The following is a 27,603-nucleotide window of genomic DNA, read 5'->3' on the forward strand; positions in this document are numbered from 1 at the left end:
CACAGTGTGTCATAGGCATCATGCATGTGTTCTGTACTCAGTGCTGTATAACTTGAAGAGAGATTTCTAGGAGTGCAACTGGTTCACTTGTGGTATATTCTCCTGCAGCAACCTACAGAGGAACCATTTAATTTTTACTAATTTCAGGTTTAAATAGTAGTTTCTTTAGAAGTTGAAGTTTATTACTTCTCTATTGACTTTGTATTTAACTTCAAATTAGGCAGATTGGTGAACTTGTGTGATATTATTAGTGAAATTTGATAACCTAAAATCATTTATCTTCTGCTATTTTTCTTTAAGAATATAGACAAAGTATCAGCTTATATATTTTTAAATGATCTGTGAAACTATGGTTGCATTAATTTACATCCTCAAAGTTATAAGAATGGAATACATTTAGAGACAAAGTATGTAGAAGTCCATGTATTTACTTCTCATGAGGAATAAAAATGTAGCTTGTAAGCAATGGAATGGTATTCTGACATGTTTTGAAATTTTGAAATTTTAACAATCAAAGAAATTTCCTAGTGTGGCTTATGATATTCATGAGATGATGTCATGGGTAGGAGAAAATTCAAGAGGAGGAAAATCTGCCTTTATTGTTGTTTAGTCTCAGTTTAAAGTTGGAAGAAAAAGATGGTCAGTAAGTCTCTCTAGAGATAAAAGTTGACTGTGGGAGGACATTTGGTCAAGGTGTGTACTTGTGCTTATGTAATGACAAACTGGAGTCCAGACAGTATGATGCTAAATCAGCTAAATGTATAGTAAAATGAGAACAGAGACTATGCAAATCCTTGGAAACTAGTACAGTAACTGGCACACAGTTGTTTCTTAAAACCCTCAGACTTGGGGCACCTGCGTGGATCAGTCAGTTAAAGGTCTGCCTTCAGCTTGGGTCATGATCCCGGAGTCCTGGGATCAAGCCCCACATCTGGCTCCCTGATCAGTGGAGACCCTGCTTCTCCCTCTCCCCACCCCCCTGCTTGTCTCTCTTTCTCCCTCTCTCTCTTTCTAAAATAAATAAATAAAATCTTAAAAAAAAAAACCTTCAGACTTGTATTCAGTGCTAGGTTCTTTCAAGGTACTTTAGACCATTTGCATTTATCAGATGAGCTATGCAAAGCATGCCACTTGCTTTTTGGCTCCTTTGCATTAATGAATGAATCATTTTTCCTTGAAAGAGGAGTATCTAGGAAGCCATTTGGTTTAATGAATAACATGATAAAGCTGGTGATTTCTTTTTTTCTTTTTCTTTTTTTTTAAAGATTTTATTATTTATTCAACAGAGATAGAGACAGCCAGCGAGAGAGGGAACACAAGCAGGGGGAGTGGGAGAGGAAGAAGCAGGCTCACAGCAGAGGAGCCTGACGTGGGGCTCGATCCCATAACGCCGGGATCACGCCCTGAGCCGAAGGCAGACGCCCAACCGCTGTGCCACCCAGGCGCCCCAAAGCTGGTGATTTCTGGTAGGAAATCTGGGTTTCCCCAGTAAGGGTGGGAGGAGAAAAATATGGGAACAGCAAGATTTTGTGCTTATGATCTTCTCCTTGCTTGTTCTTCAAGCCATTTGTGCATCAAATATTGCTTTCTGTGATATATATATTTCATTATTTATTTATTTTGTAATTTATTTTCTAAATTATTTTAAAAATAGACTTTACTTTTTTAAAGTGCAGTTTTAGGTTTACAGACAGCATAATTGAGCAGAAAGTACAGAGAGTTCTGATATGCTTCCTTCCTCCAACAGCTTCCCATACTATCAACATCCCCCAACAAAGTGGTACAAATAAAATTCTTAAACCTTCATTGATGAATTATTATCACCCAAAGATAATAATGCACTTGAGGGTTCACTCTTGGTTTATGCAATGGGTTTTGACAATATATAATTACATGTATCCAACATTACAGTATCACACAGAATAGCTTTATTGCCCTAAAGTACTTTGTGCTCCAACTAGTCATTCCTCTTTCCCCTCAACCTTGGCAACACTGATATATTTTTAAAAGATTTTATTTATTTATTTGACAGAGAGAGAGACAGCCAGCGAGAGAGGGAACACAAGCAGGGGGAGTGGGAGAGGAAGAAGCAGGCTTATAGCGGAGGAGCCTGATGTGGGGCTCGATCCCAGAATGCTGGGATCATGCCCTGAGTGAAGGCAGGTGCCCAATGACTGCACTACCCAGGCACCCCCAACACTGATATTTTTACTGTCTCCATAGTTTTGCCTTTTCAAGAATGTCATATGCCTTTTCAGATTCACTTCTTTGATAAATCTTCCTCATTCTTAACCTCACTCTACCCCTCAAAGGATACAACCAAACCCTTCCTGAGTATCAACAGATAAAGGGAAGATTTTTCAGATCATCTTGTTAAGTAGGAAGTATGACTTGGACATGATAATAAGGTTTGAGAATAAAAAACTGAGAAGGAGAACTTGTAGGTCTAAGAGAGAGATACTGATGGAGTGAGGTAAGAATAACAAGAAAAGATGGGGACAAAAACACAAGTGTAAATGTGGACATAAATGGAAAAAGATGAGAGGGCAAGAGGTAGAGATGTGGACAACGTAGGTGGATTTGTTTAGGAGAATAGGAATTAGTCAAAAGGCTTTTTGCATAAAAAACTATTTATTATTTATTATGTGTTACTAATAAACAGTTGAATTGGGTTACATAGACACAATCTTTCTGAGTTTACTCATTCCTTCAACAAATATTTCCTGAGTGCTGCTATATGGCAGGCATTGTGGTAAGCACTAGGAATAATTGAAGAATGTAGTCATGATTCTTGCCCTCATGGGATTTAAAACTTGATGGGGACTTACTAGTTATTCTTTTTGCCTCCCTTGCCTGTCACCTTCCTCTTCCCTCAGACTCTCTGCCTTGCTTTGAATGCTGCTATTAGTGTCCTCTGGGCTTATAAGCTGGCTTTTGTTTGTCATTAGCCAAGAGAACCAGCCACCAGAGGAGCTCAGAAGGCATGGGGAAAAATAAATCGGGGTATGAATTTCTTGATCCTTTCCTCAGCTGTGTTCTTTTAATGCATTTCACCATGGCTACAGTCACTATAGTTGTTTTGGGGGCCCCAGCCTACTCTATATCTTCAGCTGTCCCTGGTTCTGGTGACACCATCTCCTTCTCCTTCTTCATTATGGTTTAAGGGTGGGAATGACTTCTATCGACAAATGCCTCAGTTTCTTTTCTTGATTCTCTTGAACTTGTTCATTGATCTTCAACTTGTTTGTGGGCAGGCAAAGGTCCACCAGAAAATCATGTCCTTGTTAAAGTGGGAAGCAGCTCAGGTGAGCTGGGGGAGCTAAGCAGATGCTCAGATATTAATTTGAAATTGCCGTGATTATGTTGATATGCAATAAGGATCTATTCCATGTAATAATGTACTCTAAAGAAATTAACACATATATAGGCGTTATTTTTTAAATTTTGTTTGCTTTCATCAGTGGTATGTGAATCTTTAGGTAGAGGTAGATCTCTTCATGGCATATTTTCTTTTTCTTTTCTTTCTCTCTTTTTTAAAAGATTTTATTTATTTATTTGAGAGAGTGATCCAGAAGGAGAACATGAGCAGAGGGAGGGGAAAACTGAGAGGGAGAAGCAGACTCCCCACTGAGCAGGCAGTCTGATGCAGGGCTGGATCCCAGGACCCCAAGATCATGACCTGAGCAGGGGCTTAACCAACTGAGCCAACCAGGTGCCCCATTTTTTTTCATAATTATGACACTTCATAAAAAGGATATCAAATGAACAACAGAGACTTTCTTGACAGGTTGTGTCCTTTTTTTTTTTTTAACTTATGTTGGGGGGAGAGGAGGAGAAGGAGTAACAAAGGAGTGGAAAATTTGAAGAAAATAAAGTACTGAAATAATGTAATTTGACTGTTGGATTCCACCTAGAATGAACGGGACTTTAAGGATCAATTTACTAAACACATTTCAAGAATTCCAAAAGCAAACACATCTAACTTATTAAATAAGCTTAAATTTATTAAATAAGCTTGCCTGTGGAAATATCCCATATTGTTTTTTCTCTATAAATCCATTTCTGTAATTTTTCTTACAATATGATCTTCCGTTAGTGCAAATTCTGGCATTTAAGAATTATTTAACTGCAGGATATATGAAAAACTTTGGCATCAACCAAACATATTATTTTTGTATTTATCGGAATTGAAATGATTACTCAGGACATTTTCAGGTATTTGACATCACAATATGGGCAAATGTGAAAAACAAGACTCAAGGTATTATTTAATCATGTGCATTTAATCAATATCTTTGGGTTTGGAAGGCTTCCTCAGATATCAGCCCAAATACCTCCTAGATGAATTTTAAGTTCTTGAAATTATTTCTACTTATAGACGTATTTTGTTTAAAAATGGACCACCTGACAATTTATTTTGTTTTAGTCTATTATAGAGAGAGACAGAGAGCATGAGCAGTAGGGGCAGAGGGAGAGAGAATCTCAAGCAGACTTCATGGTGAGTGTGGAGACCAATGCAGGGCTCCATATCACCATCCTGAGATCATGACTGAGCAGAAACCAACGGTTGGATAATTAACTGACTGCTCTACCCAGGCATCCCACTTCTACTTAGATTTAATAGAATCACACATGTATGTTATTTCAATCCGTTTTGAAATTAAAAGAAGAAATCATGATGTTTAACTCTGTTTATGCCCTCAACCTCTTCTTACTAACTGAATTTTTCATATTTACTAATATTTTCCTCACCCGTAGGCTAAACCTACTTTAAGCACATTTATATAGCATGTTTTATCTTCAAGTGCTTTATAGCTAGGTTGTGGGAGCTAGCTTGTCACAACTGAAGTTAAATGATTAGTAACTCTGATAGAGATGTATTTATGCAAATTGTAATTATAGAATCTAGAAAGGACCCTGAGGTCTTATCACCCTAAAAAAATCCAAAACAACACCCTGTTTAAAATAAATCATAGTATTCTAATCAAATATAATCAAAATCTCACTTCAGCATCTATGCTTAGTACTCATAAACATAATTGACAAGTGGTTATATATCATAGGATTTAAACCCTCAGAAATAGAATCATTAAGTATACCAGTCATTTATGTGATATAAATCCTCTTTCTGATTTGGGGAATGATTACATGTTGTACATATTAACAGCTGGTGCTATCATGTTAGCATTCTTTCAGGGGATACTAAAGTAATCAATTGGTTCACTGCAACTATCATCATTATGATTTTTACACTGTTGTCTCATTATATCTTATCAGAATCTATAACCTTGACAAGAGGAGCAGATAACACCTTATCTTTTTATCCGCTTTTTATTTATATCATTGCTGAATGAAATTTAAGAATGACATTGGAAATTTAAGACATATAGGCAAAGAGATGCAAAGTTCTTCTTTTATTTAAAGAAGTTTCCTTTATGTTAAAATAGCAAAACTACATACATTATTGTTCATAGAAATCACTAGAAAGATCATTAAACTTGGTTACTTCATCAGTTCCCATTTGCTCCCCACCCCTTAATGAATAGCCACCAAGGAGCTTCTGGGGAAATGAAATCTAGGAAAGTAAGTGATCCAAAAATAAGATATGTCTCACATTTTAATAAACAATTGTGTCTAATTATGGAAGAATGTGTACTTACTTGCCAAGTGCAAAGCATTCCATCTTAACAGTTGTTCCCTTAGCAGCTGTAACCATGAAAGGAAAATGGACCTCAATTTTCGGCTCATATTCTCCCATCACACCTGAGAAATAAAGAACATTCTTTAGGCATAAAATGAATGTCACAATTTCCTTCCAATTCTGGAAATGTTACATTGAAAAGCGCTGTGGTTTTGTTGTTAATGTGTTTGATGACTACTAAATTTTTGATGCATTGAAATAAGAAGTATAATTTGACTCAATTTGAAACTCCAGTTTTCCTTTGAAGATTGGATTGCATCTATGTTCAATACCATTTTAAATAATAATCATTGGGGGCGCCTGAGTGGCACAGCAGTTAAGCGTCTGCCTTCAGCTCAGGGCGTGATCCTGGCGTTATGGGATCGAGCCCCACATCAGGCTCCTCTGCTATGAGCCTGCTTCTTCCTCTCCCACTCCCCCTGCTTGTGTTCCCTCTCTCGCTGGCTGTCTCTATCTCTGTCAAATAAATAAAATCTTTAAAAAAAAATTAAAAAAAAATTAAATAATAATCATTGAAAATGTTAGTCAATACTGCTAGTTTAGTTACTGATTATATTCCAGGAGAAACAAATATGAACATTTCCCATGGTAAGTAATTGGTTTTTTCCTAAATAAGTAAAAACTTTCTTTATCATTGTCATATAAATGAATACTTATTCATTAGTCAACATACATTTATTGAATACCTATAATATTCAAGCATTTTGCTGGCATTATGGGAGTTATAAAAATAAATCAGCCATGGGCTGTGCTCTCAAGCACTCAGTATGGATATACTCAAGTATGGAATTAAAAATAATTGTAAATAAAGATAAGAAGTGATGAGTGCCATGAACAAGATATCTCTAGAGTATTATGTACATTTGAAGCACTTACAGGAATTGTTAGGTAGTAGAAAGTAAGTAGAAAAATGATAGGAGAAAAAACAACTGAAACTGTAAGAATAAAGACAAAATGAGCTGAAACTGTCAGAAGTAAGAATATCAGCTTTTCTGGCATGTGGGTATGTGAAGGGAAATGATACTAAGCAAATTTGGAAATATAAATGGAGTACAAAAAATAGAGGGCCTTGATTATCTGAGTAAGACATATAGACATTAATCTGTAAATAACTTGGACTACTGAGGTTTTGAATAGGGGACTGGTATTTTGCTGAGATGTATATACTGAAACTGGAGCAAAGATCAGTAGATCAATTACTTGATTTCAATAATGCAAGGTAGAAAGAATAAAAGCCCAGGCTTGAATTATGGTGGTAAAAAAAAAAAAGGCACTAGATGAAAAAACAAACAAACAAAAAACAAGAAAGAATTGAGATTGGCACACAATGGGGGGTTGCTGGGGACAAGCGTGTGATCCTGTTCAATAATGACATTAAGGTTTCCAGCTTCAGGGGCTGGGTGATGTGAATGAAAGGAAAAAGAACACAGCTACAGTAGAAAAGCTGATGACTTTCATTTTAGGAGTACTGAGTTTGATACCTATCAGATAATCAGAAGAAAGAATCTGACCAGATAACACAATGAGAGAATGAAGCTCTAAATGAGTTCTGGACAGGTGATAGACACTTAGTGTCATCATTTAGAGGTGGCATGAGGTTTCAGATTTGATAGGGCTTTCACCTATCAAAAGACCTAGCTGAGGCCTGGTGAATTCCAGTCTTAGTTCCCACACAAGCTAGCCAGGAGCTAATTTCCTCCCCCAAATTTTAGGAGATCCCTGTGTATAAAGTACCACAGAAAACACAGCTGTAATTTAGCATGGATGTTTCTCTGAGCAGCCTGTGTGTATTTGGGGATGTCTGTGTTTATGTGCATATGTACACATATAGGTCCATGTGCATGTGTAGATAGTTCTGTGTGTAATCCCTTTGTGTATGTGCATGAGATGAGAAAGGAGATGAGAGGGAAAAAAAAAACTATGATATAAGATATAAAGGCAAGATGCACTGGATGTGCAAAGGGAGAAAAGTTTACCTTTGGCAAAGAAAACCTCTATGTGTTAATTTATTATCTATCATCTATCTATCATCTATCTATCATCTATCTATCTATCTATCTATCTATCTATCTATCATCTATCTATCTATCTATCATCTATCATCTATCTATCATCTATCTATATCTATCTATCATCTATCTATCTATCATCTGTCTATATCTATCTATCATCTATCTATCATTAATTTGATATGGGTCTTAAAGAATGAATATGGCCAACTTTAGATTGAAATTGTTTAAGTTCACTGAGGACAGGAAGATTATCTTTGCTTTNATCTATCTATCATCTATCTATCTATCATCTGTCTATATCTATCTATCATCTATCTATCATTAATTTGATATGGGTCTTGAAGAATGAATATGGCCAACTTTAGATTGAAATTGTTTAAGTTCACTGAGGACAGGAAGATTATCTTTGCTTTTTTGTGTGTGCTAGTTTTTTACAAAACAATCATAGATAAAATATCACTGATATTTGCACCAAAGAGATTGGGCTTCTGGACATGGCTCTGCTAGTGACTTAGACTGTTCCATCTCAGAGAGATCAGTGACTGCTATATCTCATTCTTCTAATCTATAAGCAGAGGGAACAGAAGAGAATTACCATTAACATAATGTCTTACTCTAACAAGCAGATTTCTTAATTGTTTTCTAGTCCAATGTTCACTGAGCACCAAGAGCCTGATGTGTAGCAAGTGAATTGAGTGATTAGTCCTGTATCAAAGCAAATGTTTAAGCACTTCTTTATCTGTTCCTCAATACATGCCTCCTGTTCAGTGTCTACCTTTGACTGGTCCACCTAAATTTAGTCCCTAAATTTAGCTTGCTATCTCCCTATCCATCCTTAACATGATTCTTAGTATTTTTGCTCCACGTCTACTTGTTAATCTGATGATTTAGTAATACATGATTTATCATGATGCTTATTAAATGTAATACCCTAATTGCATGGGTCTGTGAGTGCTAGAAGTTGTTGAGCACAGTAAAATGTTATAAGAGGGCAGTGAATTTGAGGCTGAATTTAGAGAATATTTCTATATAATTATTTTTAGTAAACTGTTTAAAAAGTTCTCAGAAAAAAAGAACCTGAATTTCCAAAGCTGCCATAATCTGTTTTGATTTCTTCTCTTATCATAAATTAAAATTCCCTTTAGAATCCACTTTTATACTAATACTTTTGTATTATGTTTTTAAACAGGGTTCTGTAAAAAAAAATAAAAATAAATAAATAAGAGGGTCCTGTAATTGTACAACATTTCAGGCCCTTCAATATCTGGATCTGCCTCTGAATCATATCAAAGTATTAATGATATTTTTGGCTAATAGGAGTTGAAACCATGTATTATATCTCTTCTCTTTCACATAATATTTGTGAAATGCAAATAAATTCTTTTACAGCTTTCATCCTTAAGAGTGACTCAAAGGATAGGCATTCCTGGGAGTATTTGGGAAGTGATTTTGTCCAAGCAAGGCCTTCTGGTGTTTCTCAAATGATTCCCATATGGCCAAAGACATTGTTACGCCTCACTCCAGGGCCCAAAAATTTGCTAGTATTTCAACTAGATATTAAAAATAAAATTAAAAGGTTTGAGGTAAGAGGATTCAAATTATACTATCTAACTTGATCTGCACTGTAAGAAATAACTGGTTCTTTCTAATTTTACTGTAATGGTAATCATATAAGGACAGATGAGAAAGCTTTTTAGATATTCTTTAACAATTGAATACAATCAGCAATTAAATTTTGCTTTATATTTCATGGGATGATTATGTTAGAACTGAAGTCCACCTTAGTGAATATAATTCACACTCTTTTTTTTTTTAAGATGAGAGAGTTAAAAGTCAAAGAGGTGAGGTAACTGGCCCAAGGTCTTATAGAACGTTGTTAGTGGAAATGGAGCAAAAATAAGAATTTTCTGACCTCAGGTCCTTAATAGCTATTTTCTTGACATCAGTCTGTTGAGGAATTTTAATCACAGAGTGTAACAGACCAGGCATACAACATCTACTACATCAATCATTGACTGTCTAGGTACTTGGTTTATTTCAGCTGCAATTTTTAATATTTCAAGTCGTATGTGGCTTAGCTTGTAATTTCTTTTATTGGGTAGGGTTTGATGATGAAAGGAAAGAGAAAAAGTCCTATAAGGCACATAGTTAAATATCAAAAGATGAGACTTATCTCTTTAGTCAAGGTAGTTCCTCTATTTTTATTTTATTTTGTTTCATTTTGTTTTGTTTCATTTATTTCTTTTTGTCTCCCAGAGGATGCTGCATTGTGTCATCATCTCTTTCCCCATACCTGTCTTTTCTTGGATGGTAGGCTATCCTGTTGGAAGTGCATGCCAATAGACGACGACCCCAAATTATCATAATTCCTAATAAACAGAAGTCTTCCAGCTGATAGAACATTACTCTCCTATGTCTTCATGGTTCTTGATTTTTTAAAATTTATTCTAATTACTTACAAAGAGTTAGGGTGTTTTTCCCTGAGTAGTGTAATTTAGAGCAGTGTTTCTCCAAGTGCATTGCAGAATAGAGAGCCAATGACATCCAAAAAATCTGAAAAACTTACAAAAATTTCAGTCTGCAGGGTTCAACTATGAGGCTAGTGATAAATAATCTTTGAAGGTGGGTCTACAGAGTCTATATTTTAATGGTACTTGAGTTTCAATAGATGTCTCCTTTATAATTATTTTTTACTGTCTTTCTTTAGCAATCTGAATATAAATATATAGTTATTGTGCTATGTAAGCCCCGTGGTAAGGAGATGAAAGCCCAAATAAATAACAACAACAATAAATAGTAATAATAATAACAACAACAATAATAAAGACAAAGATGAAAGAAGGAAGAAAGGAAATGACTAAATATTTCACCCTATGCCCATTAACATAGTGCTATGTGTGAGACAAATCACTATACTCATCTTCTTGGGACATATTGGATATCAACTTATTATCTGTAGGTAAGTGATGAAAATCCCTGCTCTAGCCCTGGCTCTACTGAAACATTGAGGCAATCACAGAACCTCTCTGGATCCATTTTCTCATGTATAATGAGAATATTAATACTATGCACTGTTAAGAAATCTAAATGTTGTACATTAATATATTCTTTTTAATTTACTGTATTCAAATAAATTACAAGTTATAATCTTTGGAAATGTTAATCATTTAGAAGAGGGTCCAGGCACCTTCTTTTCAATTCTAAAATGAGCAGCATTGTCCACAATAGCTAAATCGTGCAAGGAGCCGAGATGCCCTTCAACAGATGACTGGATTAAGAAGATGTGGTCCATATATACAATGGAATATTACTCAGCTATCAAAAAGAATGATTTCTCAACATTTGCTGCAACATGGATGGCACTGGAGGAGATAATGCTAAGTGAAATAAGTCAAACAGAGAAAGACAATTATCATATGGTTTCTCTCATCTATGGAACATAAGAACTAGGAAGATCAGTAGGAGAAAAAAGGGATAAAGAAAGGGGGGGTAATCAGAAGGGGGAATGAAGCATGAGAGACTATGGACTCTGAAAAACAAACTGAGGGCTTCAGCGGGGAGGGGGGTGGTGAATGGGATAAGCTGGTGATGGGTAGTAAGGAGGGCACGTATTGCATGGTGCACTGGGTGTTATACGCAACTAATGAATCATGGAACTTTACATAAAAAACCAGGGATGTACTGTATGGTGAATAACATAATATAATAAAAATATTATTATGAAAAAAATAAAAATAAAATGAGTCCCTGATTAAAAAAAAGAAGAAAACCAATTTCACAAGCCTAGATAGATAGACAATGTTTTGTTTTCTCACCTCAAAAAGTGTATATTAACCTGAATCATAGTTTCTCAAGATGAGTCATTGTTATGTAAATAAGGGGACTGACTGATCTCCTGACAACAGGAGATAAATAACTTGTGTTATCTTCAAATAAATGTACCATTATGAATAGTATTTTTCTAAGGTGATTGAGAAGAGCTAGAGGGGTTTATTATTAGAAGATGTTTTTCATCACTATTATATATATTCTGAAAATCAGAGAAACCAATAGATTTTTTCCCCTTTCCCAAGCACCAAGAAAAAGTTGATCAAGGGGCTGCCTCAAATTATAATTGCTTTCCTCTGATTACTGAATTTTAAGATGTATTTTCTTCTTCTGTTCTTGATACTGTGATTTAGGGAAATATATGCATCTCTCTCCAACGTAATCTGAAGGCTCAGCCCATGTACATCAATAACTTGGAAAAATAACTTATATAAGTAAAGTCTAAAGAAAGCAGCTATATATATTTTTTTCTGAACAAAACTATAAGCTCTCTAGCATTAAAACAATAGGATAGGTAGAACAAATTTGAAAAATTTAACAAAGGGTTGAATATTCACTTTGAGAAGAATGTTAAAAAAGTTTCTTCTTTTTTTAAAAAAAGTTTCCATTTCTAGGAATTTAATTATGTTTGCTTTTTTATAAATTTCTATTCACAAATAAAATTACAGAAACTTTTCTGTAAATATATCTACATAACCAAAAGTATATATAGTTCTGTAATAAGTCTATAATTTAAAACTCTTATGGGTGATTTTCTTACTAGTTTTCTTTGACTTTGTGCATTGTATGTGTGTGTGTCTGTGTGTCTCTGTGTCTGTCTATATGTGGGCCTTTCAAATATGAAAAAAAAATTGGTATCTGCTAAAAATTTTGGTACTTTGATTTTTATGAGATGCCACCAAAACCTGAAGTGTAACAACAGATTAGCTTTTGAATGAACAAGGGTCCTCATTGCTATAGCCAAGGACCCTTCTCTGAAAGCTGGTTTGACTGGTTCCAGTAATAATGGGCAAACTACTATGCTAGAGTTGGAGGGAAACTAAATAAAAATAAAAATATAGTGGTTCAAAATGATGTATTAATATCTAATTCAATAATTAAATGCTTCAAAGATCTCTAAATAATTCTATGGGAATTTCCCACCCTAATCAGAGTTGGTTCTTTTTCATTGTGCTTTAAGTAGAAGCTATAATTTCTGTATGATTCAGTCAAATATTTATATCTACCAGAATATATTTTTCCATTAAAAAGATAAAGTAAAATGTCTCAGAAATGTGGTGGACTTTCTTCACTGCATTCAGCACATTAATCATAAATTGCTATATCCACAGTCTTTTCTATAAGAAACTAAATGCAGTAAGACACAAATAAGATAAAGATAAGGCTAAATTATGAGGAAGCAGTTTTGACACACACACCGTCTGGAAGGTAAGGAGGATCTAATCAAATCAGAAGGTAAGACAAGCGTTGGGAGAGATATGAAGAAATAGCCATACACTCTTGTTAACTAAGATTCCTAGGACTATTTGTATTCAGCGAACTTCCAGTCTCAGTCCCTTTGAAATCAGGCCGTATTACAGACCCTAATCTTGGATTTTTAAAAGAACTTTTTTCTTATCATGTCATGTATTTCTTGAAAACACAAATCTCTTATATAAGCTCACTGGAGGGAATTTCTGTACCTTGCAACTATCTAGAAACCAACATTACCTTTTAGTTCTAGATTTTTAACATTCTTCAGAGAAATTGTTCCTTCTAGGAAAGTTTCTTACCCTAGATGTCTATTTACTCATACAGCAATCACCGAGAAATTATGGGACTTAAAATATCCTGGAGGAATTAGTTCTGCTAGCTCATTTGATCAACTACCTGGTTGCATAACTCTCGGAGAAAATGTGACAAATGGGTTGCTTTAACTACTGTTTAGAGTTTATTTTTTTCACTTTAATCTGCACAGATTGTTTTCTCACTTCAGTCTTGTTATTGAAAATGCCAGCATTCCTGCTGTTAGCACTCAGATTTGAGATACTAAACATACTAGGCCTTGATTTGCTCTGTAAACATTCACCACATATTTTATTTTATAAACTCTTACTGATTTCAAAGGCTCTATGAATAATATCGTTCAAAAGATACATATTTCCAGAGGGGGCATGTCAATTATCACAGCTTCATCATGGGGCTTTATGTGCATTAAAGAGTCTAGATGTACAGAGAGAATAAATATTTTGAGCACTTGCTATAAGCATGGTGCTGTAAGTATATGTAACTAAATTGTCATTTAAATCTTACGAATGCAACAAGGTAGATATGAGTATCTCATTTTAATTGAGAGAAAAGTGAGTATTTGAAAAGTTAAATAATTAGTTCAACATCAGTGAGTTATTAAATGACAAGTAAGGGCTTCAAATCTAGGACTATATTAATTCCAAAACCAATTTCCCCTCATTATTCTATGTTGCTCCCCAGGAAAACTTCCTACAGTTTGCAAAGCACAATTCATTTAGTCATTTCCAGTTTTGTAGACAGGTAAGTTCTATTTCAAGCAGCAGGTCTTTCTTGACCCTCTACCCCCTGCCGCTCCCCACCCAACCAGGTTAATCTCTGTTTCTTTGTTTGTATCACTCTCTCTCTTTATATATATAAAGATATATATCTATATATCTATATATATCCAGTTCCCATTAATTATGTAGAAAATGTGTGATAAGTGACATAAGAGCTGAGAATTTTTTTAATATATTTTATTTTTTAATATTAAGAATGTATGGGATCCAGTACACAGAACTGCCAAGAACAGCTCATTAGTTGTACCAAGAGCTAAAGTAGCATGAATGGATACAGATACACGTAGGATGCTATATTTGTTGTTAGAAAAATACATAAGTATTAATTTAAGGCAAAATCTGTATTCAAAGTTATGTATCTTTTTATATCCACAGTCAGTTTCACATTTACAACCATAAAGTGAATGGGGTAAAGGCTGCAGTTGGAGTTAGAGATGTGCCAAGTGAGTGGAATATAATGGAGAGATTGGGGGGATATAGAATGGAGAGTGTATAGAGAAAAATGTTTATAATGAGTGATATGTCATCTAAAATAGAAAGGAAAGGTACTTGAGGACATGAGGGTGTTATGGACAGAAATATATAGTGGATTGATCAAAGGATTACAGAGCCTATAGTTGAAGAATTGTTTGTGTGGGAAGTGCTAAACAAACAGAAAAGAGGCTGTGGGCAGAGAGCTGTTGCTAAAAATTGAGATTTTGATGAAGGCGGAATCATTGGTAGTAGGAAAATTCAGGCTTATGACCTCTGTAATGGGTGGCTGAGGTAAGTTGGAATGCAAGTTCAAGGGAGGCAAGGAGGTTAAGAAACAGAGAGTTCAGGACATTGAATGGATCACTGCTTTAAATGTGGATGTTACCCAGACAGAGTAACATCTATAAATGAGGAAGACTGAACTAGGAGGATTAAACATTATTGCAATAGAGTTGATTGTGACTGCTGAAAGCATGCCACGGATCCTTTCTCTTTTCTGATATTTTCATTTCTTAATTTCCCACTCATAGACTTCAATGTTCTAGTCCTAAGTTATGTTTTCAAATTTACCTCTCTCTCTTCCCCTTCATGCATTCATTATTCTATATAACAGAAATGCTTGCTATTTTCTTTTTTTTCCCAAGATTTTATTTATTTATTTGTGAGAGAGAGCACATGGATGCACAAGCAGAGACAGACGGAGAGGGAAAGGAGCAGACTCCCCGCTGAGCAGGGAGTCAGAAACAGGTCTTTATCCCAGGTCTCTGAAATCATGACCTGAGCTGAAGACAGATGCTCAACTGACTGAGCCCTGAGGCACCCTGCTATTTGCAAAATATACTTTATTCTTAATTGGTTATGAGCCTTCCAAATGCTGTTTGTCCTGATTAAAAATACCTTAATATCATCCCATGCACGCTAAAACTTAGTTATCAGTAAACTTCACATTCCATCTCAGAAGATGACAGTTATGGTGACAATGACCAAGAAGAACAGGAAGAAGGGGAAGGGGGAGAGGAAGAAAAAGTGAGAGGAAGGGGAGGAGAAAGACAAGAAAGAAGAGAGGGAGGAAGAGAAGGGAGGAGAAAGACAAGAAAGAAGAGAGAGAGAAAGAGAAGGAGGAAGAGAAGAAAGAGAGAAAGCACACAAAACATGCCCCTCTCACTCAAATTTCTGTAATTTTCCCAGCAAGAAATTTTGTCCCCTACTTCTGGATTACCATAGTGTCTTATTTATTTTGATGCTAATTATGTTATACCTTGTATTATAAATAGCTATTTATAATTCCAATTATCTTATTGGTTGAAACTATCATTGTCAAATTTGAACTCTCATATCTGACCCAACCATACTCCTAATTCTTCTTTAGTCTGTCTTTCTGATGTCTTTGTGACTTTGCCTCCGAACTCCTACGTCCTTATAAGCAAACTTATCTTTTTGTACAACTGTTTTAACTCCTCATTCTATCTGCTCATCAAAAAGTAACCTGCATTTTTCCATAATATTCATTTGTCTTTCATTACTCAATAGAATAGAGCTGTAATATCCTGTCAATCCCTTCTTTTCCCCAAAAACCATTCAAGATTCCAGATCAACATTTGAATTTGTTCGTCTGTCCTTCCTACTACTACTACAAGAGTTATTGGCCTGAAGGCAAGAACAACAAACAACAAAAATAACAAAAATACATATATTTAATGCTAATCCCCTCCTTCAAAGACTGCTTACTCAGGTGGGATTTAAAATAAAATCTGAACCCTCTGACATTACATTCAACAATCTTCCTAGTTTGATCTTTCCTCTCTGGTTAGTCTTATCTTCAGTGACTCTTCTCACACATCTCACTCTGTAGCCACACAATACTTTTCTCCACTTCTCAAAGTAACCATGCCACTTTACAACCTCATGCGTTTGCCTTTCTCTGTAATTCATTTAACCTTTTCCTCTATTTGATAAACTAATATTCAGGTTTTAAAATCATACTCAAATTTCATCTCCCCTTTAGAAGTATTAATTTTACTCTATTCTTTGTTTTCACAATGCACAGTTCACACCATTATTTTAGTGCATATCTCATTGCATTTTAATGATGTTTATTTCTCTATATTCCTCACTTCATTGTGTTTTCTAACAATGAGGATATGAGGTTTGTTTTTTTGTACCTGCAGTGCCAATACATAAATTAATTAACTTCTATCTGGCTACGTGTCACTCTTCGGGTGAGCCTGGGTTCCATGGTCTATAGTTTCTCCCATTGAATATTTGATCATATTTTCCTATTAAAATTTTTGTTTATTATCTTGGATTGGTTCTTACAAACATTTTCTTTACTCCTCATTTGAAGTTTGAGAGTGTTTCAGGAGCAAACCAAGAATTTCCTCATGATTTTTCTAGTATTTCTTATACCTATGTCTCCTATGAGTTCTTTCCACAGACATAATTTAATTCAAACCTTTAACTTCAATCTCTGGTATACTTGGCCCTGATTCTGCTGTCTTTCCCATGCAATACATTCTGTACATGACTTCAGCTTAATCTTTGTAATGTAGTATTATCATAATTTATTTTCCTGTCTCAAAAAAAAATAGTGACTCCCCATTGCCTTATTGATAAAATTCAAATCCTTATTTTGGCATGTAAAACTTGAAAAATCTGCTCCAAATTATTCAGGACTTGGAAAACATCATAAGTCTTCCATAATTCCCTCTAAGTTGTCATAGGTAATTTCAGATTTTAATATCATTTGGGGAGAAAAAATGAATTTACCAGTCTTAATCTATGAATATATATACACGTGTATATAACAAAAAGATATAATATTTTTAAAAGGATTAACCCATTCATATATAGTAGTACCATTTATTCTTGATCATTAAAAAAGATTTATCGTAGGCCATTAATACTGATGAAATGGAGCTTTTATCTTAAGCTTGTTAATTAGGATGAATAAACCACAATGTATTTGAGTTTTCATGTCTTTCCTCTCACAAAAGAATCTGACTCGGTGATATAGACTAACAGGACTATGTTATTACATTTCCTTATTTTTATTTGTTGAACATATTATCCAGTATTAAGCCAAAATAAAGGATAAAAAGAATTTGGCCCCAAAATAAAAGAATTATTGAATATATTTACATTAAAAAGCAACAGCAACTAGGAACTGGTATTTAACAGGCTGTAAAAAATATACTTTTCCTTTTTTTGAAAAAGAAGGGAGTCAGGAAGAATTCATAACAGAAAAGGTGCCCTCCTTTGCAAATTGTCCTAGTTCTGCTTGGGTGTGAGTAAATACTGCCTGAAGAGAACTAGAAACAGAGCTATACTTATAGTGAGTGTTCACTACAAACATGCTAGCTATACAGATGTTGAATTTTCAACACTGAAAAGCCTTTGGAAATCCGTTTTTTTATAATGTTGATATTTTTATTTTATTTTATTTTTCATCATGATAAATGTACTTTTTAATCCCCATCAGTTATTTCACCCATACCATCACCCACCTTCCCTCTGTAACCATCAGTTTGTTCTCTATAGCTAAGTATCTGTCTCTTGGTTTGTCTCTCTTTTTCCTTTTTCTTTTCCTTTGCTCATTTGTTTTGATTCTTTTCTTTTTTTTAAAGATTTATTTATGTATTTGAGAGAGAGAGAGCAAACACAAGTGGGAGGAGGGGCAGAGGGAGATAATCTTCAAACTGACTCCCTGCTGAAAGCAGAGCCCAATGTGGGAATGCAGGGCTTGACCTCATGACCCATAAGACCATGACCTGAGCCGAAACCAAGAGTCCGATACTTAACTGACTGAGCCACTCAGGCACACCATTTGTTTTGTTTCTTAAATTCCACATATAAATGAGATCATATGGTATTTATCTTTTTCTGACTGACTTATTTTGCTTAGCATTATACTCTCTAGCTCTACCCATATTGTTGCAAATCACAAGATTTCATTCTTTTTTATGGCTGAATAATATTCCTACATATTGATATAGATCTATATCTATATAGATCTATATCATATCTTCTTTATCCATTCATCTATTGATAGACACTTAAAAAATAAATTACATAGTGCCTTATTCCAGCTCAACAAATCTGCTTGTTCCACAGGCTTAAATTGGTTTAGTGAAATCATAGTTTGGGGAAATAAGCAATTTAATGATAGATGAAAATATGATCTGTAAGGTCCTGTTTCTTATTTCTAGTTGTATTATGATTTGTTTATATTGCTGGTAACTGGATTTGTGAATAATTTTTGTAGTTTATAATCTACTCTTCCCCTTATTTCTCTCATCAGTTAATAGGATTTCTAAACTTGTAAAGATGAATTAAAATCTAAACTCAATCCTATGGAGTTTACTATATACCAGGTACCTTTCCAAGTCTTTTAGGTATGTCAGTTGTAATTCTTACAACTTTTGAATTGGTCTAGTAATTTCCTCACTGTACCTCTAAGGAAACTAAATTAGAAAGGTTAAAAATTGTCTGGGACACACCTGGGTAGCTCAGTCAGTTAAGGGTCTGCCTTTAGCTCAGGTCATGATCCCAGGGTCCTGGTATCAAGCCACCTGTTGGGCTCCCTGCTCAGCAGGAAGCCTGATTGTCCCTCTCTTTCTATTTGATGCTCCCCCTGCTTGTGCTCTCTCTCTCTCTCTCTGTTAAATAAATAAATAAAATTAAGGAACGCACGTATTGCATGGTGCACTGGGTGTTACACAAGTAATGAATCATGGAAATTTACATAAAAAAATTGGGATATACTGTATGGTGATTAACATAACATAATAAAAAATTTTTATAAAAAAAATCTTTAAAAAAAATTGTCCAAAGTCATGGCTATTAAATGCTACAGACAGAATTTGAATTCAGGAAGTCTGGTCCCAGAGTCCGTGCTCTTCTCCACAATGCTATACAATGAATGAATTGTATTCCATGTGTTCTGTGGTAAATCTGTGCTTTGGAACCAAAGACATTTTTCCATAGAATATTGTAAGTAACGGTTTGGTTGTTATTTTACTTACAAAATACTGCCTAGTTCATGATAAGTGATGTATAGTAGTAACACAGCTCTTTGGATTTCTGGGTCCTAGAAGCAAGGATTGTTATGGTTAAGAGAGAGGAGAAAATAAATCACCTCTCCTCCTCTACATATGCTTCCTTCCCAGATGCAGAGTAAGCCTCAGTCAAAAACTTGAAAGACAAGTTATTTTTCATGTTCTGTTTTTTATTTACCTTTCTTCTATAGTTCATTTGCATATGTTTTTCCCTCTGTCTACAATGCCAGCCCAGAATTGGGACAATTGACGCACTCCTTTTCTTTCTCAGCACTGCACTCAAATGTAAAATCTGCTCTGCAAAGGCTCCTGATGGCCCTGGGAGTTGGTTTCTGCCTTCCTTGCCCTCTGACTTACAATACCTCTTTATTTTACTCTTCACACATTGTGATGTTACTTAACAGAACTATCACCTTGTCTATCTTCCCTATTAAATGATGAGTTCTTTGAGGATCAAATGGTGTGTTATTCTCTTGAATCCCTAGAACCAAAACAAAAAACAAACAAAAAAACACAAAAAACCCACAAAACAACAAAAAAAAACCTGTGAACTATGCCAGATTCTTGATTGCTTAATTATTCTAATATTTACAATAACCTCAAGGCAGTTATAATCCCTGTTATGTGAATCAAGAAACTGAGATTTGAAAGGGTGGGTCATATAATTGAAAAGAGGCAGTACTGGGATTACAAAATAATTAAGCCTTCCTCAAAAGTTCTCTGCCTGACCCCATGTATATATATATATTTACACATTTTAAACAGTGATACTAAATCCCTTTCTATTATTCTTTACAGTCTTATCCAAGACTCTTCCCTTATAACCTGTACACTCCTTTGTCTCTGGGATATTGTCTCAGTACGATGTTAAAAGTAAAAAGATATGATTTAACTTGTATATGTTCTGAAGTAGAAATTACTGATCTCTAATCCTCTCTGTGGAATTATATTTTTTAAAGCATAGTGCTTATTTATCTAAATGACTATTTAGTTGGTGGAATTTGAGCCTGAGTGATTTAAGTATTATGCCATAGGGGGAAGAATAGGTTGGAGATAGTGGGTCTATTGCATTTAGCCAGATCTGCCTGAGAGTCCATTTCTGTGGTTAGAGTCTCTAAATTATTCCCATTGTTTCTTCTTTTTAAAACTTGTTCTCTGCTTTCACTCACTTCTGAATTTCAAATTCTCTAAAACCTTCTTGGGAATACATCTTTTGTTTAAATAAAGACAAAGTCAGAAGGGTCTGTGGCAATGACTAACTTGTGGTAGGACAGCTGTTCATACATAGGAATCATTTCTGAGTTGGCTGTCTATAAGATTTGTACTACATGCATTTGATCTTCTGGATATCAGGATGACAGCAAAACAGTTCTTTATGTTAGCTTTATTCATTAAACCAGTGAGTGACAGAAATATTCTTTAAGGTGCTGAATTTGGCATATTCTTTTTCTTTTCTTCATAATTAATTTTTTTTAGTACTCTGACATTTTAAAAAAACACCTACATTTAAAGAAAAAAAATGTGCTGTAATATTAAGTAACCTACTAATTATTAAGAAAATTAGGCTATGTATTCTCTTGACAGATATTTTGGCAGATAATTAACACACTATATAGTGGGCAACCTTACATTTTCTATAGATGAATTGTGTCATTCCAAAGATCAGCATAACCCCAATTTTACTTATATGGGTTACTCATCATACTCTAATTTAATAAATTTGATGAATTCTCTTTCTTGATGATTGAGGGAAAAAAATCCTCATATGCTATTCATACTGAGGATAATCTCTAAAGCACCCTCTAAATTTGATTTAGGTAATATTGATAAGTAACCCAAGCTCCCAATTTGGCAATGATGTCATAAATGAGGCATAATGATACAATGGAAAGCACACTGTCAGTTGGAGGTCTGATTCCACATGTCCGAGCAACTCGGACCTTGAGTGAGTCCCTTAACCGGATGGCAACTGAGCTATAAAGTATAACATTTAGCGGTCTAGTTTTTAGAGTCATACAAACAAACGTAAGAGGACCCTATACCTGTCCAAATGGCAGATTCTTTAACTATAAAAGAAAGATAAGCTCAAAGTGCTATTTCATTGTGGGGACTGAAGAGGAAAATGTATGAAAAGCTTTCAGCACAGGTTGCCTAGTGCACAGGGAAAATGTTAAGCATTATCAAGCCTTCTGCTTACGCAGCTGCTATCTTCCCTACACAACACTGAAATACAGGGGTTATAAAATAGTAAGAGGAATCACTGAGTTATAAAATCTTTTGAATAATGGTGAGATTATATTGGTAAAAGTAAATTGCCTCCCAATATGTCTACTATGAAGAACACAACATTCATTTGAGTATATGAGTTTCAGTACATTTGTTAAAAAAAAAACAGTCTTGGGGCGCCTGGGTGGCACAGCGATTAAGCGTCTGCCTTCGGCTCGGGGCGTGATCCTGGCGTTACGGGATCGAGCCCCACGTCAGGCTCCTCTGCTATGAGCCTGCTTCTTCCTCTCCCCCTCCCCCTGCTTCTGTTCCCTCTCTCTCTGGCTGTCTCTATCTCTGTCGAATAAATTTAAAAAAAAATTAAAAAAAAACAGTCTTATTATTTTACAATAAATTTGCAAAATATCTCATGGGGGTGAACTATGAAAGAAACACTTCTAAATATTACAAATTGCTTTCCAGAAGACGTTTTAGAACCTTCAATATCCTGGATGTGATTTTTAGCACTGGATAATAAAAGTGATCACAAAATAAAAATATAATTCAAAAAAGAAGGGTATAAATAAGGATATATATTAAATATCCTTGCAGGATAAAAGAAACCTTAAAATATCTACCATAACGTTACTCAATTTTAGACAAAGTAATGAGACAAAGTGTTAGAATTATTTTAGGAGGAAAAAATGGAAAGAAATAATTTAAAATGATTTATAAAGAAACTTAAGGTTATTTTATTATTCTTTATTGAACAGTAAGAGAAAAATCAGGTAGATCATGTTAAGAATAAGAGTGCAAGGCAAAATGAGGAAAACTATCAACATAGGAAAATGGGCATCTTTTTAATAAAAGAAAGACTGTCTAAATAAAATGAAAAGACCTATGTCATCTATGGCAGCTCAGTTATGAGGACATACCTCCAAAACCAGCATATTAATCTAAATTTCAATTACCTTAAAGGCTATTTAAAACTGAGAATTAAATACATTTAAAGATATTCTAGAGGTAATCAACCAATTAAGAAATACTGTGACTGTTTGATGATCACTTTAAAGTCACAGTTGCTTACTGAGATAGAATAAAATGTCAGACATTCCATAAGCTGATTGAACATAAAAATTCCTAGTAATGTAGTCAAAAATAAATATCTTTAATCTTCACTTCTGGCCTGCTATATCAGAACATCTAAGGGAAGACCCAGGAATCTGAATTTTTAGCAGAATTCTCCCAACATAATCCTGTATATTCTTTCATCCAGCTTTTGTTTGGAAGTCCTGTCGGTATAAAAAAGAACTTTAAAAATATGAAGAGGTATGTAATATTAAGAAAAAAACACTTGGCAAGTAATGATTTAGTGTAGTGGCCAGAGGTTCCCAATTGTATAGAATATGAAATATTTGGGAAGTGCTATGGAAAATGCAGATTCCTGGGATTTTTAGGGCCAGGACAACTTGTACACAGATATTAAATTATTTCTTTTTTTCCATTCCTCTCTGAAGGAATACCTGAAATGACTCCACTAGTAGAGTCCAAGTGGTACATTTGACAACTCAGGTTATTCTGAGAATTGCCAGGGAAAGAGTATGTCTAGGACTTTTATTTATTTATTTATTTATTTATTTATTTATGGAAGTTTCCTGATGGATCTGCCTTTAGAGGCTGGTAAACATTCTTAAAGACAGTGCACAGTCTGCTAGCTGATGTGGTTTGGGGAGGGCCTGCTGACTCACTGGACCTGGAAGAAGTGCTCTTCCAGTTCAGGGAGAAAGATCATTTGGATTTAATTCTTCCTAGCACTTCCAGTTGGGCGAGGGCTGCTGGAATCATCTGGGAAGGGAGGAAAGCAGAAACAGTCCTTGTGTCTCAACAAAGAAGTGTTTACTGGTAATTTTTTAGTTATACATTTCTGGAGATAAAAATACGGATTTCTAGGACTGCTTCAGAAATTCTTATTGGATAGATCTTGGGTGTGCTCAATATTTGTTTTTTACAAACACCCAGGACTATTCTCATGCCAGTGTTTGAGGATTACACTACTAAACATTGGCTTATTAGATGCAAGTTTATAGATTTCCAAAAGGTTTTGAGAAATTTTATTATTAAATGTTTTTTTAATTTTTAATCGAAGTATACTTATCATACAATTTATATTAGTTTCTGTTATACAACATAATGATTCAACGCTTATGTACTTTATAAAATGCTCATAATGATAAATGTAGTTACTATCTGCCACCAAAGTTACAATATTATTGACTATATTTTTTATACTGTGCTTTTCATCTTTGTGATGCATTTATTATATAATCAGGAGTTTGTACCTCTTAATTCCCTCACCTATTTGGCCTATCTTCCTCTTTGGAAACTATCAGTTTGTTCTCTGTATTTATGAATCTGTTTCTGTTTGTTTTATATGTTTGTTTTATTTTTTAGATTCCAGATATAAGTGAAATTGTATGGCATTTGTTTTTCTCTGTCTGACTTAAATAATGAATTAAATAATAATAGTGAATTAAATAATGTAGAGGAATAATGTTTTGTCATGGCTACTGAAATACCTTAGGTATTGGAAGCAATATGTTGGTGAAATGGAAGTCCTCAGGAGTTGAGTTGGAACTGGCATTTGTTGATTATTTTGTAGAATATCTTAATATGGGGATATCTTAATAGGGGGATAATAAAATCTCTAAATTTTCAGGTAATGGGGATAGCATGGATACTTGTCTCATAGGGTTATTGTGAAGATTAAATGCATCACTACATGCAAAGCAATTAGAAAAGTTAAATAGCAAGCTGGCAAGTACAATTTCCATGAAGATATCTTAAGGTTGTGTGGGTGGTTATTATGAAAGTGGCAGATGATTTTCAATATGGACAAACATAAGGACATACTTTTAGAATAAAGTTCAAACTATCCTTATTATATGGTAGATTCTATTCATGTTTATTGTAACTAATTAGCTGTATGAGGTTAGATAAGTCAAATACTTGCAGACAGAGTTGAGTTAAGAGGGCTTCTCAAGAACAGAGGACACAAACAAAACGGTGGAGTCAGAAAATTCTGGAGTAGATTTTAAATGAAGAATGATTGAAGGCAAGTGATAAAATAAAAAATTTCTCCCACTGCTACTCCCTCCCCTACAAAAAACTCTATTGAAACATAAATTCTACACAGAGGAATTTGAATTTACACAGTCAAGAACAGGAGCAGCAACAAACACCACAGTAATGGAACTAGGAAACTAGTTCCTATCTGCAATGACCCACACATTAATGAAGTACAGTGGGTATTTTTTGATAAATAATGTGTCAATAAATAACTTTTACTAAGCTTACTATGTAATACGCACTTTTATAATTGCTTTACACATATTAAGGCACAAGTCCTCACAATAATCCCATGAGACAAGTATCCATGCTATCCCATGTTCAGAAGAATAAACTAAAGTGCAGACAGGTTAAGCCTCTGTCCAAAGATAATATAGGTAGTAAATCAAACCCAAATTTCTGCTGATTTATTTAGAACAAAACTAATCAAAATAGATTCTAGTTTACATCTCTGAAATGGTGCTACTCTCATGATCTTGCTTCCTGTAAGCTTTTTTTGATTGATGATAACAGAGGTGGTATAACAGCTAGTTCACTGGCATTGCACCTGCAGCCTCTCTTTTCTTATATAGTCTAGACTGTTGCAATCCTTTTGAAAGTGAGTTTTGGATAGAAATACTATTCACCTTACGTGAATTGTAGAAAAAGGTGGTTGAAAGCCACTGATCTATACAAGAAGTAAAGGGTGTTATAATTAGAAGTCGAAAGAAGGAGATAGATGAGAATAGCATCACTGATGTAGGATTCACAGAGCTTGCCAAACCCATGGAACTTATTTATGTGGTCATGAGGTTTGGAGGATTTTAATTGATCAGATATATTTATATTAGATTTCTAGAGAAAAGTGATCTTACAACACAGCTGGAGAAATTAGTTCATGGGAAGATTCTAAATTGGAAACAGAAATAGAAGTGCTCATTAAAGAAAAAAAGATAGAAATACAGATGGGGCTCAGGAGTAGAATCCTGGAAGAATATCTATATTTACAAGATTAATGCTCCTTAAATCTTTTCTAAAACAATGCCAAGTGTAAACAAGGCAGACAAATAGGTGAATGGACACAGGTAGACAGAGAATTAAGGGGAGTGATTGATTTAGTGATTGAGAAGAGACAGCTAAAGGTGCATATGAAACTCTTTGGGATAGTCTACTGCTAGGTAAGTAAAAAAAAAATTCAGGTTTTTTTTTTTTGGAAGGACAAAGTTTTATTTACACCTTTCCCGATAATCATCCCATTAAATGGGAAAGCAGTTGTGAAAATGATGAAAACAGGTATCACCCAAGGGCTTGGGTTGGAGGTAACACAGCACAGGGGTGAAGAGCATGGGCTCTGGGCAAGGCTTCCTGGACTCAAATCCAACTGCCTATCTTCCTGTGCCTCAGATTCCTCCTCTGTTAAACTACTACTATCGTGGGTCCTACTTCTCTGAGTTGAAATGAATACTGCATAGTTCCTTGTAAAGCTCTAACAGCAGAGCCTGGCACCGCGTAAACTCTGTTCATAATTCTACTGCTCCTAATAACATAAACTTTCTATATATATATATGTTTTTATTGAGGTGAAATTTAAATAATATAAAATAAACCATTCTAAAGCAGACAATTCAGTGGCCTTTAGCGCACACACAGGGTTGTGTAACCAGTGCCCCTAATTTAGTTGCAGAGCATTTTCTTCATTCCAGTGTAAACACTCCTAACCAGTCAAGGAGTTATTTCCCACGCCTGCCTCCCCCAGCCCCTGGTAACCACCAGTCTGCTTTTTGTCTCTATGGATTTACCTATATGCTGGGTACATCATATATAAATGGAATCATACAACATGTGGCCTTTTGCATCTGGCTTCTTTCCCTTAGCATCATGTTTTTCAGGTTCATCCGTTTTGTGAGGAAAATTGTCCCCAACACAAATCCTGTTGAAGAACTGCTATGTCTCCTATTTAAGGCCGAGTATGAATTTAGGAAGCGGTGGGGTGAACCCTGATGGTCTCAAGGGCCAGGGAAGACTGTCTGAGGCTGTAGAGGCCCGCCTCTGCTCAGGGAAACACCCTCTATCTTCCAACTCTGTTATACCCTGGCTTTGCCCAGGATGATGCCCCCTGGGGCCCTGATGTCATCTCCTGCTCATGGCCCTTGCCATATTTCCAGCCCTGCTCTTCACAGAAGAGGCTGGCTCCCACTGCGTGAACTCAGTGCCATCCTGCCTGGCACCATGTGGGTGGGTTCAACAGATCTTAGAGAAAATGACTCTCTTGGAAATCAAGGAGAAGACAAGTAGTGGGTTCTCAAACTGCTAGTACATTTCAGCTTTTTAGGCAGCCATGAGGTATCGTGGGATAGAGGTGGGAGGAGAAGGTGTCTTTTTTTATTTTCACATTTTTTTAAATGTTTTTTAATTACATTATGTTAGTCACCATACCGTACATCCCTGGTTTCTGATGCAGGTTTGATGATTCATTAGTTGCATATAACACCCAGTACACCATGCTATATGTGCCCTTGTTACTACCCATGACCAGCCTATCCCATTCCCTCATCCCCCTCCCCTCTGAAGCCCTCAGTTTGGTTCTCAGTCCATAGTCTCTCATGCTTCATTCCCCCTTCTGATTACCCCCCCTTTCTTTATCCCCTTCTTCCCCT

The 27,603-nt window shown here is 35.1% G+C and overlaps 1 protein-coding gene across 1 annotated transcript in view; it reads right to left on the minus strand.

Moving 5' to 3' along the window:
- The window catches only part of CNTN5 (contactin 5), a 1,363,322-nt gene that overhangs the window by 360,824 nt on the left and 974,895 nt on the right, over positions 1-27,603 (minus strand). Inside the window, exon 9 of the mRNA XM_034666129.1 lies at positions 5,661-5,763. Coding sequence (XP_034522020.1) covers positions 5,661-5,763 — 103 coding nt within the window. The remainder of the gene's footprint in view (positions 1-5,660; positions 5,764-27,603) is intronic.

This window comes from Ailuropoda melanoleuca, chromosome 8, assembly GCF_002007445.2.
Source record: "Ailuropoda melanoleuca isolate Jingjing chromosome 8, ASM200744v2, whole genome shotgun sequence".
Taxonomy (NCBI): Eukaryota; Metazoa; Chordata; class Mammalia; order Carnivora; family Ursidae; genus Ailuropoda; species Ailuropoda melanoleuca.